The 17,132-nt window shown below is 43.4% G+C and overlaps 1 protein-coding gene across 9 annotated transcripts in view; it reads right to left on the bottom strand.

Moving 5' to 3' along the window:
- STAC (SH3 and cysteine rich domain) overlaps positions 1–17,132 on the bottom strand; it is a 335,857-nt gene that overhangs the window by 100,772 nt on the left and 217,953 nt on the right. For 5 of the 9 annotated variants that reach the window (XR_014064607.1, XR_014064605.1, XM_081527332.1 and 2 more), the window contains exon 1: positions 9,176–9,832. The exons of 2 other annotated variants lie outside the window; for them this stretch is intronic. Coding sequence is in view for 3 of the 7 variants with exons in the window: in XM_081527332.1 (XP_081383458.1) it covers positions 9,176–9,286 (111 nt within the window). In the remaining 4 variants the exon portion in view is untranslated. Of the gene's footprint in view, positions 1–3,414; positions 3,730–9,175; positions 9,833–17,132 lie in introns of those variants that run through there. 2 more of the 9 variants (XR_014064608.1, XM_081527336.1) reach the window with 1 other exon arrangement.

Below are 17,132 nucleotides of genomic sequence, written 5' to 3'. Positions count from 1 at the left end.
TTGAATTTTACTGCCTACATAGAGAGGAGATTTGAAAAGAAAGAATGAGCAAGAAACAAATCTCTCACCAAATCAGGTCAGGTCAATGAAAAAGAAATCTTAGTAAAGACATAAGATGGACAACAAACAAACAATTATTCCCTAGGAATCATAATCATGGATCTGCCTTCACATAGATTTGAAGTTTAAATTTATACAACACAACTTGGTTTGAGAATCCCTCAAATGGAAAAAAGTAGCATAGAATTAGGTTCTCGGGTAATGATGCCCTGGGGCACTTGATGGAAGCAATCTCTGTGCAGTGGGTGCTATTGTTGGAAGAACTAATAGTAGGAGGATGTCCATTCTCTCCAAATGGACTGTAGATTTAATGCAACCCCAACCAATATCGTAGCAGGTGTTTTGGTGGAAACTGATCAGCTGATTCTAAAATGTATTAATACATGGAAATGTCAGGGGCCCCAAATAACCAAAACAGTTTTGAAAAAGCAGAGCAAAGCCAGAAGGCTTATTCTGCCAGATACCAAGACTTTTTAATAAGGTCATTATATTTAAGTCAGTGCCGTACTTGTACAAGGACAGACAAATAGACCAATGAGGCAGAACAGCCATCTCTACATAAATCAAAAATACAGCCATCTGATTTACAGCAGGGGTGGCGGTGCAGTGCCATAACGTATCTTGACCCCTACCTCACACCTTGGCAACTTCAAAAGGATTATAGACTTCTGTGTGAAAGGTTAAGCAATGGCATTCTTAAGAAATTATATAAGAGAATACCTTCATGCCTTTGGGGTAGGCAAAGGTTCCAAAGGAGAAAGCAAAAAGCACGTAAGCAAGAAAATGAACAAACTGACCTCATTGAAGAAGAATTTTGGGGACCTTCCTGGTGGTCCAGTGGTTAAGAATCTGCCTCACGATGCAGGGGACGCAAATTCAATCCCTGGTCAGGGAACTAAATTCCCACACACTGTGGAGCAACTAAGCCCAAGCACCACAAGTAGAGAGTCAGTGTGCTGCAACGATCCTGCATGGGGCAGTGAGGATCCCGAGTGCTGCAACTCAACCAAGACCCGACACAGCCAAACAAATAAACAAATAAATGAGATATTAAAAAAAAAAAGAATTTCTGTTAAGAAGAGATAAGCCACAGGATGAGAAAAGATACCTACAACATGTTTATCTTTAAAAGTACTTGGATCTGGAGTATGTAAAGAATTCCCACCAATTAAAAACATGACATATAGCCTAAGAGGAAAGTAGACAAAAGATTTGAATAACTGCTTCGCAAGAGGACATTCAAGTGCCCCAAAGTATTAAAAATGCTTAACTCATTAGTCATTGGGGACATACAAGTTAAAACCACGGCACAATACCACTAACCACCTATGAGAATGGCTGAACTGAGAAATACTGACAAGAGCAAATGTTGGTGGGATAAGGATCAGATGGAACTCCTCTTCATTGTTGCTGGGATTATGAATTGGCACAGATACTTTGGAAAGCTGATGGTGTCTACTATCAACTTAGGCATACCCTACAGCCCAGCAATGTTGCCCCTAGGTATACACTTAAAAATAAAAGTGCCACAAGGAATATGTATAAGAATGGTCAAAGCAGTACACCTTCCAGCAGACAAAACCAAGTAGCAATCCAAATTCCACCATCAATAGAATAGTTAAATAGTGGTCTATTTATACAGCGGAATGCTATACAGCAATGAAAATGGAAAACTATTGCTACATGTGATAGCATAGATGAATCTCACGACATAATGCTAAGTGAAACAAATCAGACATAAAAGAGGATACTTTGTATGATTCCATTTATATATACAAGTTCAAATATAAGGAAGATTAATTTACATTGTGAGAAATCAAAAATTTATTTACCTTTGGGGAGCTAGTGACAGAAAAGGGTATTAAAGAGATTCTTGGGTACTGATAACATTCTATTTCTTGATTTTTGTGTTGGTTACATACAAATCGGTAATTTATTTTCTGAAAATTAATTAATCTGTAATCTTATCATGTGTACACCTTTTGGTATGATGTCATACTTCACTAAAAAGTTTACAAGAAAAAAAAGTATGATATATCTTTCTAGAGAGCACTGTGTCAATGAGAATAAAAGATCTTTGAAGTGTTTATAACCAGACCTAGTAATTCTACTTCCCATGACACTAATCAGAAATGTATTCAAATGTTGAGGTATTAGGATGCCCATTTCAACATTTTTTAAAGCATGAAAGCTAAGAATCTAAACTATCATTAGAAGAGACTGATGAAATAGATATGATACAGCAATGAAATATACCATCTTTAATACTTATCAGAGACTACAAGAAAACTATGTACAACATTATGTAGAAGAAAAAATATAACACGCGTTTATGTATGTGTGCATGTGTGCTAAGTCACTTCGGTAGTGTTAGACTCTGCAACCCCACGGACTGTAGTCCAACAGGCTCCTCTGTCCATGGGATTCTCCAGGTAACAATACTGGAGTGGTTTGCCATGCCCTCCTCCAGGAGATCTTCCTGACCCAGGAATCAAACCTGCATCTCCTGCAACCCCTGCATTGCAGGTGGATTATTTACTGCTGAGCCACCAGGGAAGCCACTATTTCGTTTCAAGAACATGTGTCGGTGTGTGCGTATAAAGAAATACAGCAAAAACTTAACAGTTCTTATGTCTATGTCTGTGCTTAGTTACTCAGTCATGTCAGACTCTTTGCGACCCCATGGCCTGTAGCCTGCCAGGCTCCTCTGTCCATGGGGATTCTCCAGGCAAGAATACTGGAGTGGGTTGCATGCCCTCCTCCAGGGAATCTTCCCAACCCAGGGATCCAACCCAGGTCTCCTGCATTGCAAGTGGATTCTTTACCATCTGAGTCACCAGGGAAGCCCAAGAATACTGGAGTGGGTAGCCTATCCCTTCTCCAGGGGATCTTTCCAGGAATCGAATCAAGTCTCCTGCATTGCAGGTAGATTCTTTACCAGCTGAGTTACCAGGGAAGTCCATGTCTAGGTCATTAAGTGATAAACAAATTTTTATATTTTCTCTGCTTTCCAGTTTTCTACATTTAGTACTTATTACTTTTACAATCATGAAAATAATGACATAGTCAACCCCATAAATCTAGCTACGTCTGAGCAACACTTGGATTCTCTGACAGAAGGGATGAACCAGTAGATTACCTTTGCCAGAGCCATTGTTTGGATTAAAGTATAAATGGGAAGTGAAGAAGAAGAGAAAGAAAATACAAATGGTTCCTTCGAGTATCTTGGTTGGAAGAGAAAAAATCTTGCTTTCTTTGACATTCTATAGTTTTTTTAGTCTAGACCAGTGTTTCTTAAATTTGGCTGTATAAGGAAGCTTTACAAAAATACTGATGCCTGGGACCTTCACTTACAGATTTCCATTTAGCAGGTCTAGCTTAGTCCTTCTGGACTCGCCAGGGGATTTGAATGCAAGGCCAGGATTCCATTTTCTTTCATCTTCTCCCTTGAGTAGAAGTTAGAAGTTAAATTCCTATCAATAATAGCTTCATATGTATGTAATGAGTTAGCTGGCCACAAAGTAGTCAATCCATAAATAGTTTCTAATTAATGGACACAGAAACCTTTCTGGGAGATGCAGGGCACATCTTCATTGTTAGGGATTTTTTCTTGCTAGCTTAGAGGGTCATCCAGGTTCAGAGAGAACCATTCTGGAATGAGAGGACACTGGTCCATGGCTCCAGTGGGGCCCTAGGTGGCTTATATCAACCTTTCAAAATCAAAGTCACCTGCCAGGGAGTCTATGGCTTATCTTCTTGGGGATGCAACACAGCTAAGATGAAATCTCACTGGAGTCAGCAGTATAAATGAAAGTGCAAAGGGAGGAAAACTCAGTTATACTATAAGAATGTCAGTTTTGATTACTGAAATTTTCCCAATGATGAAATTTGCTGTTGGCCAGTGACAGAGGCATCTAATTTGAAGTGGGAAGAGAAAGTAAACAATGCTTTATGCTTACAAAGGCTTTCAACATATTGGGTGTTTTACATATTCTCAGACCTTACCAAAAAAGCCATGCCAATAGGGAATTAGCATTCTCATTCTAGATTTTAGGAAGCTGAAACTCAGAGAGGTTAGGCAGCTTCCCCATGGACACAAAGATGGCACAGATAAGAACAGATCTGAAAGCTTGTTTATTTGTCCTCAAAACCTATAATCCCTTCACATCATCAAAATGTGAGTTTGTGTCATATAAGTGATAAAGGGAATCCATACCAAACTCCATGTGACACTCCAGTACGATTTCTACATTGTCAATAAGTCAGTATAAAAAGAGACATTCATTCCAACAAAGGATGCTGAAACATGAAATTTTTCTTAGTGTTCAATGATCTCTGTCAAACACTTAGACAATGAATTAGATTGTGGTCTTTCTGAGATAGTTAGTGGAAAGATAGAGGGGTGAGGTTCATTAGTGGCTTTGAAACTCTTTCAACTCAACTAATTTTATGAAAAAACAAAGCCACATAAACTACATTATAACTTGTGCTTACTGGAATTTACTCTGAGGAAACTGTGCTGGGGTATCTAAGGTCCTGGGCTTCCCTGGTTGCTTAGATGGTAAAGAATCCGCCTGCAATGCAGGAGACTCCAGTTCTATTCCGGGGTCAGGAAGATCCCCTTGAGAAGGGATAGGCTACCACTCCACTATTTCTGGGCTTTCTTGGTGGCTCAGACGGTAAAGAATCCGCCTGCAATGCAGGAGACCTGGGTTGGATCCCTGGGTTGGAAAGATTCCCTGGAGGAGGGCATGGCAACCCACTCCAGTATTCTTGCCTAGAGACTCCTCATGGACAGGGGAGCCTGGTGGGCTACAGTCCATGGGGTAATAAAGAGTCTGACATGACTGAGTGACTAACCACAGCACAACATCCACAGTCCAAGCCGGGGTTCTTAGGTGGGGGTATTGGCAGCAACTACCTTTGTGATCTTAGGCAAGCCACTGCCTCTCTCTGGGCCTCTATTTACTTGACAGAGGGGAAAAAAGAGAGAGAATATTTAAATAAACTGGGAAAGCTATGAGCACTTTATTGATTTGGTATAAGCTATGGATCCCTTCCCCAGATGATGCACATATACATGTACATAAACAATTTTGAAAGTTCTGGCTGTTCACAGGTATTCCAAAGACAATTTGTAGACCTCCAAAGACTATATTGACCCGTGATTTAAAACACCTCCAGTATGTGATAATGGGATTCTAGTCATGTTTACAAAAAGAGCCCTTATTCTTTAGAGATACAACCATAAATACGTACGAATGAAATGCTTTGATGTCTGGTGTGGGCACACATGCTCAGTCACATCCGACTCTTTGTGACCCCATGGACTGTAGCCTGCCAGGTTCCTCTGTCCATGGGATTTTTCAGGTAAGAATACTAGAGTGGGTTGCCATGCCCCCCTCCAGGGGATCTTCTGAACCCAGGGATCGAACCCATGTCTCTTGCATCTCCTGCACTGGCAGGTGGATTCTTTTATCACCTGGGAAGACCCTTGATATCTGGAATTTGTTTTAAAATGAACCAGTGTGTGGAAGGAAGGGTGGAGGTACTGGTGGGGGTTACAGATGAAACAAGATTGTCATGAATTCATAACTGGTAGAACCAGGTGATTAGGTACATGATGGTTCCTCACAGTGTTTTGTCTGCTTTTGTGTGTGTTGAAGTTTTCCATAATAAAATAAATGTACACAATAAAATTATCCATTATTTTAAAAATACCCAGAGTAGATCATCTCCAGTGTTTCCAATTCTTATATTTGATTTAGCATTCCAAGGAATCTGCAGAGAAAATGGCATTCCAGAAACATTTTCTGTGCTCAAGGCACTGAATCATTATCATTCTTCTCTAATGGCCCCTCTAGACTAAAGAGTTTGTCGTGGTCAAGTTTTCCAGATGGTTCTGTGAAGTTCCATTTAATCACTTCCATAAATATACTTTTGGGGAAAGAGCAGCAAAATCAAAGAAGCTGGATAAGAGTTGGTCTTTAATCATTTCACGTGATAATGTGGCTTAATTTATTTTCAAGGATTTCTTGAGAAGAACAAAACACAGTTGCAAATGGCTTTTAGTGGCATATAAAATACTTGGTTAGGACGTTAGGTGAAACAGTATAGAACGTAAGACAGGACACTGGCATAAAAGCAACAGCACAGTGGTCAAAAACTTGTTCTCCAGAGTCATAAGGCCTGGGTTCCTGTCATTGCTGTGTCAATCAACTCACTATACAATCATGGGGAAGTCACCTACCCTTTCTGAGCTTTCACTTCCCTATCCATTAAACAGAAATAGCAGCACAATGTCCCTCACAGGGTTATTATGAAGGGTCAAGTTGTGTCTGACACCCACCAAGTACTCAGTAGATGCTTACCACTGTTCTCTCAACTGGGTAAATATAAAAAAACAATGAAAAAAGGCAAATATACAACCAAGACATTATCAGTAATTGCCTCTGGATTGTGACTAATGGGTGATTTTTTTTCCTTCTCTTTATTTTTTTTTTTTTTCAGGACTTTTCAAATTTCCACAAAGTAGTTGTTACTCTTATCAGGAGAGGAAAAAAAGTTATTTTAAAAATGTATAGTGAAATCTAATAATCAAAACAAATCAGCAAATATAACCAAACAGAAACAGACTCGTCGATACAGAGAACACACCAGTGGTTGCCAGAGGGGAGGGAGGTGGCGAGAATGAGTGACCGAGGGGAGGGGATGAAGAGGTACGAGCTGTTAGTTATGAAATAAGGAAGTCACAGGGTGCGATGCACAGCACAGGGAATACAGTCAATAACACCGAGCTACCTTTGTATGATGACTAATCTAGAAAAACACTGAACCACTATGTTGTATACTGGAAACTAATACAATACTGTAAGTCAATCAGACTTTAATAAAAGAAAAGAAAAAACAGATTTCAAAAGTCCTTCTTGAGAAAGGTTACTGTCCAAAGGGGCTGAACCATGCCTGTCCCACATGGTATTTTGACAAACAGGTCACTTCAGAGGGGTAATACGGGATGACTAGCTGTCCACGTTTTCCTACCAGACACTCGTTGTCAGATGGAAGATCCTTGTAAATGCCAATAAACCTCCAAATGTGGCGCTCCTGGTGCAGAATGAATAGCGCCTGCCTCTGTTCCTGTTTCTTGCCATCCTGCTGTTCCCTACCACACAGCCTCCACATCAACAGTTTAGCCCTTTTGAGAAGCATGGCCCCCTTGGAGAGTATCACAAACACTATGCCAAAAAAATTTCGCATTCAGGCACACTACTTTGCATTCAGTTTCTTGGGGTTCATGGACAACCCCCCATAGCCTGTCTCCACTGATCAAGAACATCTAAGCTATGACAGCAAATTTAGGAATATATAAATACACATAGAGAAAAACTGACGTGTACAAGTCTGAAACCATAAGCCAAATAAATTGGTGGATAATGATGGGTATTACATATGTAGTCTTTGCTTTGCCAAAGAATTTACATTAGGGTATCTATAAATAGCAAGCCCATTCAGTGTGTTTGAACCATGCTGCTGTAAAATCAAATGCTAAGCCCCTTTAAGAACATACCTAGTGCAGAGCAACAGGCCCAATTAAAAAAGCTGATTATTAGTTTCAGTCTTGAGTTTAGTTACATTCATTTCCAGTATTCTAGATCACCTGTGAAGTGCCCACTAACCCCATATCACTTAGGTGAAGGATCGTCAATGACGCACACCGATAGAGAGCCAGTAACTTCTGATTGGAGGGGCAGTGGTCCATGCATGTGGGTTGTGAGACCCATTTGGAGTGAATTGTCTATGGTGAGATGGATCCTATCTCCTTATCTCAGGAAGGAAAACAGTGAACAGGATTGAGTCCTTACACTGTACTGGGTGGGTGTTAGGTCATCTCTCTATGCCTCTCAATGATTCTGAAGGTGGGGGTTTTGCCCCTGTTTACAGTTAAGTTTTAGAAAAGTTGACACACATGTTCCAGGTCAGACATTTGCCCCCAAAATAAAGATAATGCCAAGCTTTCTGTCTTGGATTAGCATCTTTGATGGTTAACTTTCAGAGGCTGGTATACTTGACAGCGGGCAGGATCACTTAGGATCGGAGTCATTTAGCTATGCTTGTGATCCTGCTGATTTGTCAACGGCTTCCAGGGATGAGTGTGAAGGCAGAAAAGGAAGAGACTCTTCTTGACCCCATCTGACCTGCTCTCCACACTGGCATCCTCCTCTCCGTCATTCCTCTACAAGAACTGCCACATTCCAAAGACACCCAGGGAAACCACAAGGAGATCTGGAAAAAGAGCCAGGAGCCCTGAGCTTAAGAATCGATATAACTACAAACTCCATCTTATGGTTTTTACTCCCGACTGAGATGCCATTTGGCATCGCACAGCTAGCAGACGCATTTTACTTGATCCTCTTCCAAGATTTCCAAACATGCGCCTGGCACCCGTGAACATTTCAGAGTAAGTGTAACAGTGACAGAAGTGCCGCGGGGTTGGTTTTGTGTATGTCAGTGTAACTCTCACAAAAGCAAGTTTAAGTTCGAGGATTAACTTCCACGAGAGGAACACCAACTTTCCCGAGAAGGTAGCATTTCCCTAATTTTTCTGAAATCAGCGGTATCCGAGGTTAGGGATGAGTCCGGTTTGGCTAAGGGTCTCAGGCCCTTGGGATACAGGCGAACCTTTGCTGGTTCGCAAATGCCCCGGCTTTTCGGGAGGAGTGTCCTGGGCTGTCTGTCCCTCAGCCCTCAGAAGCCGCCTAATACCCACACGCGCTTTAGGCACATGCAGGTTCAAAGCACAGAACAAGCACGCCTCCACCACCCAGGGAGGCGATCTGAACCCGGAGCCACAGTGAACTGCGGGTGCTTGCAGCGTAGGAGCCCAGCGCAAAGCCCCGGGGCCGTGCGGACAAGAAGACTGGGTCCCCAGCGACGTGGTCCAGCATCGCTAGCAGCGAGTCCTGCCGGACATTCAAGCCTCAAGGGAGTACAGTCCTTGAGAAGAACTAGGGACGCGTCTTAGCCTCCGGCGCCAGCGCCGGTAGGGAGGAAACAAAGGTGGACAGAGAGGAAGAGGAGTGAGTTTGTGTCCTCTTGGGGCAAGCGTGCGCGGTACCTTGGATTCCTGACTGCCGGTGGATGCAGGAGAGGGCGGCTGCTCGGCGCTCTCCGTCTCCTTGGGCAGCCCGTCCACGCCGTCCTCGCGAGCGCCGCTCGGGGGGATCATCGTGGCGGCGCGGGAACGGTGTTGGGCTCCCGGAGGAACAGCGAGGCTCGCCTCCCTCCGGAGCGCCCTCCCCGCCGCGCGCAGGCTCGCTCAGCTTCTGAGGCCGGGGACTCCCATCCTCGCCGAGGCGCCGACGCGCCCTCCTCCGGCCTCGCCCCCTCCCCGGCCCTGCCCACCTCCCCGGCACCCGCCCGGGCTGGGGGAGAGCGCGCCCGCCCCGCCGCGCCCGCGGCCACCTCGGCGACTACCGCACAGTCGTGACTGCCGCTCCGCCGCGGGCGAGTGGGCTCCCGCTGACCCGCTCGCCGGAGAAGGGTGGGTGGGGGCGGGTGGCTCCGGGGCGGGGCGGCGCGGGCCCCCGCGGGGAGCAGGAGGGGGCCGCGCCCTAGGGAGGCCCTGCGACGAGGCTGAGCGAGCTCGGGTGCTCGGCACGGTCCCGGGATGCTTTAGGAGGTAGAAGGAAAATTCAGACCAAAGCCCGAACGAATGATCCAGCGGGAGGGACCACCTGCAGCAACCCCCTCCTTCTGCACCCGGAGAAACTGCGACTCTCAGGGAGCCGGAGCTGGTGACTTAGCCAAGTTATTTATAGGGTTCAGTGACGGAGGAAGCAGAGCTGGGGTTTCCTGGCCTGAGGGCGCTCCTCTTTCCTCGGTTCAGCTTTGGACTGAAGCAGAGAGATACTGCAAAACGTGGATGTGCCCTAGTTTGGTTATGCGTTTATGTGTTAAGCCGGTCACACTTTTTACGTATTTAATCCTCAGAGCCACCCTATTAGGCGAGGTGTTATTAATATCATTCTCATTTATAGATGAGAAAACTAGGAGACTAACTAATTTGCTCTAAGTGGCTGAACTGTAAGTGGTGGAGCTGGGATTTGAACCCATTTTGGCTTCAAAATCCATGCTTTTTGGACTGTGGAGCCTCCAATCCAGGCCAAATCTTCTCAGCTGTGGAGTAAGTGGGTATTGCAAGATAGCAAGAATGTCAGGGCTGTTTGCGGAGGGGCAAGCCAGTGTGTCTTAGTAGATCTTTTGGAAACAGAGATGGAATAAAGGGGAAGAAGGACCCGGTACCTTTTGAAGAAAAACCTCTATGTGCAGGGAAGGAAATACATCCAGATACTTAAACCACACCCCGCCCCCACACAAAACTGCTTAATTTTCTAACGGGAAACTATAAACTCATGTTCAGATTTTATTTATTAACTATAAATGTTTGTCAGGCCAGCTTCATGGTGTTACTGAACGCAAGCTCATGTGCCCAGTGCATAGTGAAGCCAAACAAACTGAAAAGTTGGAGTTTGGGGCAGAAGAAAGATTTACTCCAGGGCTTTTCAAGGAGACAGGTGGCTCATGTCTCAAAACCCCCAAACTCCTCGCAGGGTTTCAGCAAAGCACTTAAAAAAATTATTTTATTTATTTATTTATGGCTGTGCATTGCTGTGAGGGCTTTTCTCTAGTTGTGGTGAGTAGGGGCTACTCTAGTTGCAGTGCATGGAGCACAGGCTCTAGGGCACGCAGGCTTCAGTAGTTGCTGCGTGTGGGCTCCACAGTTTTGCTTCCCGGGCTCTAGAGCACAGGCTCAGTAGTTATGGCACAGGGGTTTAGTTGTTCCATGGCATGTGGGATCTTCCTGGGTCAGGGATCAAACCTGTGACTCCTGCAGTGGCAGGCAGATTCTTTACCACTGAGCACCAGGGAGGCCCTCAGCAAAGCACTTTAAAAGGCAGCATGAGGGAGGGGCATGGTTAGTTGTTGCAAAATTCTTGTTGTAAGAATTCTCTATTCTTGTAGGTCCACATAGTTCACAATGTTCCTGTAGACCTCCAACAAGGGAAATGTTATTCTCTATTCTGCAACTTTTTATCTCTATATGGATGGACTCTTAAAGGTCAGAGCCTTGAGAATAGTCTCTCCTGTATATTTCAGCCTGTAGGCAACATTCTTTTTACAAAAGGCGCAGGGCCACCATGACTAAGCTCCTGGGCAATAGAGCACAAAGATTAAAATGAAAAGGAACAGATCTAATATGGAGTCAGATATTTTCTTCCCTATTACAGAGGGTATACTGTCTGTGCAGTCACACAAGGGCCTTAATGCTCTTCTGTCACTATCTTGAAATTCTTGATACTTTTTGAGCAAGAGGCCCTGCATTTTCATTTTGCAGTGGACCCTGTGAATGATGTATTTGGTCCTGTGTGTCTGCCATAGCTTATGTCCCTTGGAAAAAACAAACCTATTATTATTTTCATCCTGGACATCACTTGAAAGCTTATGTTCTAAGTGACAGCCTCTTACCTGGCACTTGGCTCTGAGAGCTCTAAATAGCCCCATGACCCTTAACCTCTTATATCAGCTAACCTGAACGACTATAGCTTTCTCCTCCTCATAACACAATTCTTGTTTGCTCAATAGAGACAAAATTCTAACAGTGAAAATCACAACAGAACAGTACACAATGGCAGGAGCTGCAGAATCAAACATGTTTATCTAGCATGTATTTTGTGCCAGACATTGTGCTAGAGATAGAGCAGAGAGAAAACAGATTAAGCTTGTATTTCTAGAATGTAGAACAATAGAATCTCACACACATGCACACACCCACACATGCACGTTTTTCATGAGCTGAGATAAAGAACAGTACAGGACTCGAGTGTGTACAAGTGCCAAGGTCTGACCTAGTGTGGGACCTGAGAGGGGTTTCCTGAGAAAGTAAAGCCCTCAGGTGCAAGGAAAATTCCAGTCTTGTTGGGCAAGCACACTGTGGCTTACAACGAGACATTTTTCATCTTAAGATTTTTTTTTTTAAAGAATTGAAGAGCAGCTATAAGATGTCACCCTTCATTTTATAAATGCTTACCTTTGATTAACACTAGTAATTCTTCAATAGCTTAAGTTTAAATGTGGTCCCCTTGAGGGAAGTATTAAAGGAGCTAGTACATCCTTCCTCCTCACTGTACCCCCATCCTAGTAACAGAGATCTCTGGTCTGATAAATAATAGCTACCTTTCCTAGGAGACTGTGGAATTACCCATAGCTGCTAAAACTAATCAAGCCTTTCCTCATGTATCGCTTTCACACAAATCCCTTTCCATCTCACATTTTGTTACTTAGCTAACTTCTTTTGTTCTTCAAAACACATCCCCAAACCTTTACTCTTCTTGAAGTCTCCTTCCTTGACTCTTTTTGTCTGATTTAGGTTTCCAAACCAATGCCATGTTCTCACGGCATCCTTCCCTGAATAATCAATGACAAAGTTGCATGTCCTCCTACTGGGCTCTGAACTCCACTGGGGCAGGACCACGCTGTGCTCATCTTGTTTCCTCAGCCCTTGGCTGATGGTGAAAGGAGACTGCTCTTGTAGCCCTGGAGCTTTAAGATGGCCTAGACTTTTGTTACTCCAAGTGTCCTACACAATCTGAATGGAGAAAGACCGGGATGCTTCTAGAAAACAGTAGGATTTAAAATCAAACAAGCTCCTAGATAGCAAGGATTTTGTCTTCATTGGCTGAAGAGAGGATCTTACACTGAGAGTCACGCTGTCTATGAACATGGTGTTCACTGGTTTGGGGAGGTAGGGGGTCTGCACAAAGGCTGTTAGGTCCACAGCTCGTCTCTGGGATCAGGAGTGCAGGTGGACAGAGCGCTGCTTTGTCTGAGTCTGTGGGGAGAGGGCTGCTGGCAGAAATAGGATGCCTTGAGGCCTGTATCACAGGCCACTTCCACTTTGGGACCTAGGCTACTAGGCCTAATTTCAAGTCCTGGACTGATGAGAGGCCTCCTATGTTGTCATGAAAGCCTGCCCTGACCCGGTACTAAGGGGACATTGGTATATTTAGTGGCTGTGCCCAGAGGACAGTGGAGAGGACTGCTGGTCTTCATGTACTGGAGTCAGTGGATGGTGATTCTAGAGGACACCTCATGAAGCACTGACATCCCTGAGAAGTGGACTTTTTCACGTCTCCATGTGAGATATCCTTTCAGGACTGCTAGGTATCCTGGGCTGAGACCTCAAAGAAAACTGGATGGAGGTCCTGCATTAGAAGCTGGGATGACATTTCAGCCATGGCTATCAAGATGACCTCATTTCTACCAGAGTTGGGAAATTCAGGTTGCAGATAATTATCCTAAGTCTCGAGCCTGGAGCAGGACCCTGTGATTTTCATAGCTTCCCTTCATGGTCCATTTCACTCTGGTTACTGGTTAAATATCAAGGGAGTAGAAGTGTGAGGTGTGCAGAAATGCATCTTCACGAACTTGATGCTCCCTTTCCTGGTTCATTTATTAATTCATTAATTTGTAAAGAGAGCAAAGCCCTCCTTATTATTGTATGCAACTGTTTTTTTGCAGTAACACTGATGAGCAGAAGAGTGTATAATGTTATCAACCTTCTCCCATTGCTGTACTCCAAGGGTGGATAAAGAGACTGGACTTTCATTATATGAACTTTGGCTTCTTCTAGAGCCAGTAAGTAAAAAGATACCATCAAGACTACTTAACTAAAACCGCCAACTTATGAAGGGTACAAAAAAGTACAACAAGGAGGGAATTCCCTGGAGTCCAGTGGTTAGGATTCTGTGCTTTCACTGCTGAGGGCTTGGGTTCAATCCCTGGTTGACGAACTAAGATCCCACAAGCTGTGCGGTGCAGCCAAAGGAAGGAGAATAAGGATAACAAGGTAAAGGGGAAGGGGAAGATCATCAGAATGTCCTGGGGGTGGAGAATGACAGGGGTAAAGGAGAGAGGGTCTCAATAAAGGAGTGTTTTTCAATGTCTGATATATCTGAGTCATCATGGATAATGACATATATGACTAGGACACAGGGTTAGACAGTTAGGTTGTTGATAATAACAATGGCTAGCATATATTGGGCTCCTACTATGATATAGACATTTTCTATATTAGTTCACTCAATCTCTACAAAACCATAGCAAGGTAAAGAGAACTAACTTAGATTCCATGGTGAGCTTGGGAACAGGATTTGAACTCAAGATTTGAACTCCTGCTTCTGGGCCAAGTTTTGGCTTTGCTCTGCTCATCTCCAACCAACAGTAGAACCCAGATCTGGTGAAGAGGCAGCAGGACTGAAAGGCAAGGACTGATACAACTGAAGAGCCAGAGGCCTATTAGAAGACACAGGGAGAGTCCTCAAAAGAATGAAGGATTGCTCACTCCATTCTTTTGTCTTAAGAGTAAATAATAACCACATCTACACTTTGAAAGTGATAGCCAAGAAGTCAAGACAAACTAGGCATTCAGCCTGTGAAGGAGACACTGGGAATCCCAGCATTAAGCCTTATGCTCTGGCTACTTTGTCTGAAAACCTGCCTTAAAGCCCAGAGAAATCAAGACTAATTTTTTACAGCTAACACAACAGCAGCAGCAGCTCCTACTGTTAATGATAGTCTGTGGTTCTCACAGCAACTCTGGTCTCTCCTCAGCACCAAAGTGAATCATTAAATTTGGAGACTCTTATTGTCAGAGTGAATAAGATCCAGCTTAAGCATCCTCACCTTGTTTTCTCTAAGTACTGATCAATAAGAATAACAGCAATGTGAAGAGTAGATAATATTTGACTAGCGCGGTTTGGCTGCATTAGAATTCACCTCCCACTGGAGATGCTTAGAAAAGAGCACAAGGTCCACGCCTCATGCAGCCGCTTTCTGGTTAAACTCTGCCTCTTCTCTCTAGAGAGAGCATGTGTGGACTTCTCCTAGTTGGTTATAATCTGTGAGAAGAGGGCGGCTTGAATCTCTATTCTGCATCTAGTGGAAAGGCCATGAACCTGAACTCCAAACATGCCAGCTCTTCTGCTCACAAGCAACGAGATCTTAGAAACTAATTTGCTCTCTTTCAGTCTTGGTTTCCTCAAGTCCAAACTGGGATGACAATCCCTATTTCAATGGATTTCTATAAATATTAGAAGATGTATATTTATATTTATAAATGCCTGGTCCTGATATTACTAGTCCTATGGTTTTGGTCAAATATATTAGCTTTGAGTTAGGTTTTCTATTCATTACAGCCAAATGCATAGACAATATCAAAAGTGAATCTTTTCTGCATTTCCAAAATTATTAATATCTCCTTTCTGAAAAGTTTGGATAAGGTTTCTATAAGAAACCTCAAGTTTCTTATAGATTTTGCCCCTTTGGTTAGTTATTAGCATTGAGCTCTGGGTACCTATTCTGAGTTCAGGGTCACAGTTTAAAAGTCCCAGAGTCCAGCTCACTCTGGCCACTTTGGTCCTCAAAAATGCCTGGGCTGTTCCCTCTCCCAGCTTCGGTGCCTGTCACTCTTCCCTGCAGCTGAGAAGCCCTCACCATTCCCGGTGGCCATCGGACCTCAGCGCCTACCAGCTGAACACATCCTGTTCCTTTCTCTTTTCCTTGGTGTCCTTTAGAATGTAAGTTCCATGGGGTCACAGGCTTCATCTCAACTCTTCATCACATGTCTCTGATGCTTAAGTACTCAAGTGATAGGTGCTCAGTGAATATTTGTTAAATGAATGAAAGAGAAAATGTCAGTGCTGGAGAGGAACTTGTAGGTCTAATGAAAAGCTATTTTTTAGCAAGAAACATAGAACCACATATAGGTTACATACTTACACAGAGTCAACTAATATGTGGCACAGTGAACCAATGTCTGTTTATTGCTCACCAATCCCAATGGTCGTTGCACATTCAGCTTTGGGATATACAACCAAATTACCAGCTACATACGTTTTTTCCTCCAAGTCTTCAAATTTATCATGATATTATGCATGGAATTCCTAAAGATTCATTTCCAAAACAATAGCTTTATCATTATTCAGGCAGTATTCAAAAAGAATAGTGAAGAAAGAACCTTCCAGAATTCCACAACCTACTGGTAATAATTATTAGCATTTTGGTAAGCCTCCTTTCTAGAAGCACATCATATATGAGTACATTTTAAATTTATATATATTCACATAAAAATGATCTTGGGACACTAAGTGTTTTTGTAACTTCCTTTCCTTAACAGGCTCAAAATTCTCCAAGCCAGGCTTCAGCAATACGTGAACCGTGAACTTCCAGATGTTCAAGCTGGTTTTAGAAAAGGCAGAGGAACCAGAGATCAAATTGCCAATATCCGCTGGATCATCGAAAAAGCAAGAGAGTTCCAGAAAAAAATCTATTTCTGCTTTATTGACTATGCCAAAGCCTTTGACTGTGTGGATCACAATAAACTGTGGAAAATTCTGAAAGAGATGGGAATACCAGACCATCTGACCTGTCTCTTGAGAAACCTGTATGCAGGTCAGGAAGCAACAGTTAGAACAGGACATGGAACAACAGACTGGTTCCAAATAGGAAAAGGAGTACGTCAAGGCTGTATATTGTCACCCTGCTTATTTAACTTATGTGCAGAGTACATCATGAGAAACCTGGGCTGGAAGAAACACAAGCTGGAATCAAGATTGCCGGGAGGAATATCAATAACCTCAGATATGCGGATGACACCACCCTTATGGCAGAAAGTGAAGAAGAACTAAAGAGCCTCTTGATGAAGGTGAAAGAGGACAGTGAAAAAGTTGGCTTAAAGCTCAACATTCAGAAAACTAAGAGCATGGCATCTGGTCCCATCACTTCATGGGAAATAGATGGGGAAACAGTGGAAACAGTGTCAGACTTTATTTTTGGGGGCTCCAAAATCACTGCTGATGGTGATTGCAGCCATGAAATTAAAAGACGCTTACTCCTTGGAAGGAAGGTTATGGTGAACCTAGATAGCATATTTAAAAGCAGAGACATTACTTTGCCAACAAAAGTCCATCTAGTCAAGGCTATGGTTTTTCCAGTGGTCATGTATGGATGTGAGA

Source organism: Giraffa tippelskirchi, chromosome 9, assembly GCF_054371585.1.
Source record: "Giraffa tippelskirchi isolate mGirTip1 chromosome 9, T2T-mGirTip1v1.2.pri, whole genome shotgun sequence".
NCBI lineage: Eukaryota > Metazoa > Chordata > Mammalia > Artiodactyla > Giraffidae > Giraffa > Giraffa tippelskirchi.
The sequence above is the reverse complement of the archived record's forward strand: the minus strand, read 5'-3'. Positions and strand labels throughout refer to the sequence as shown.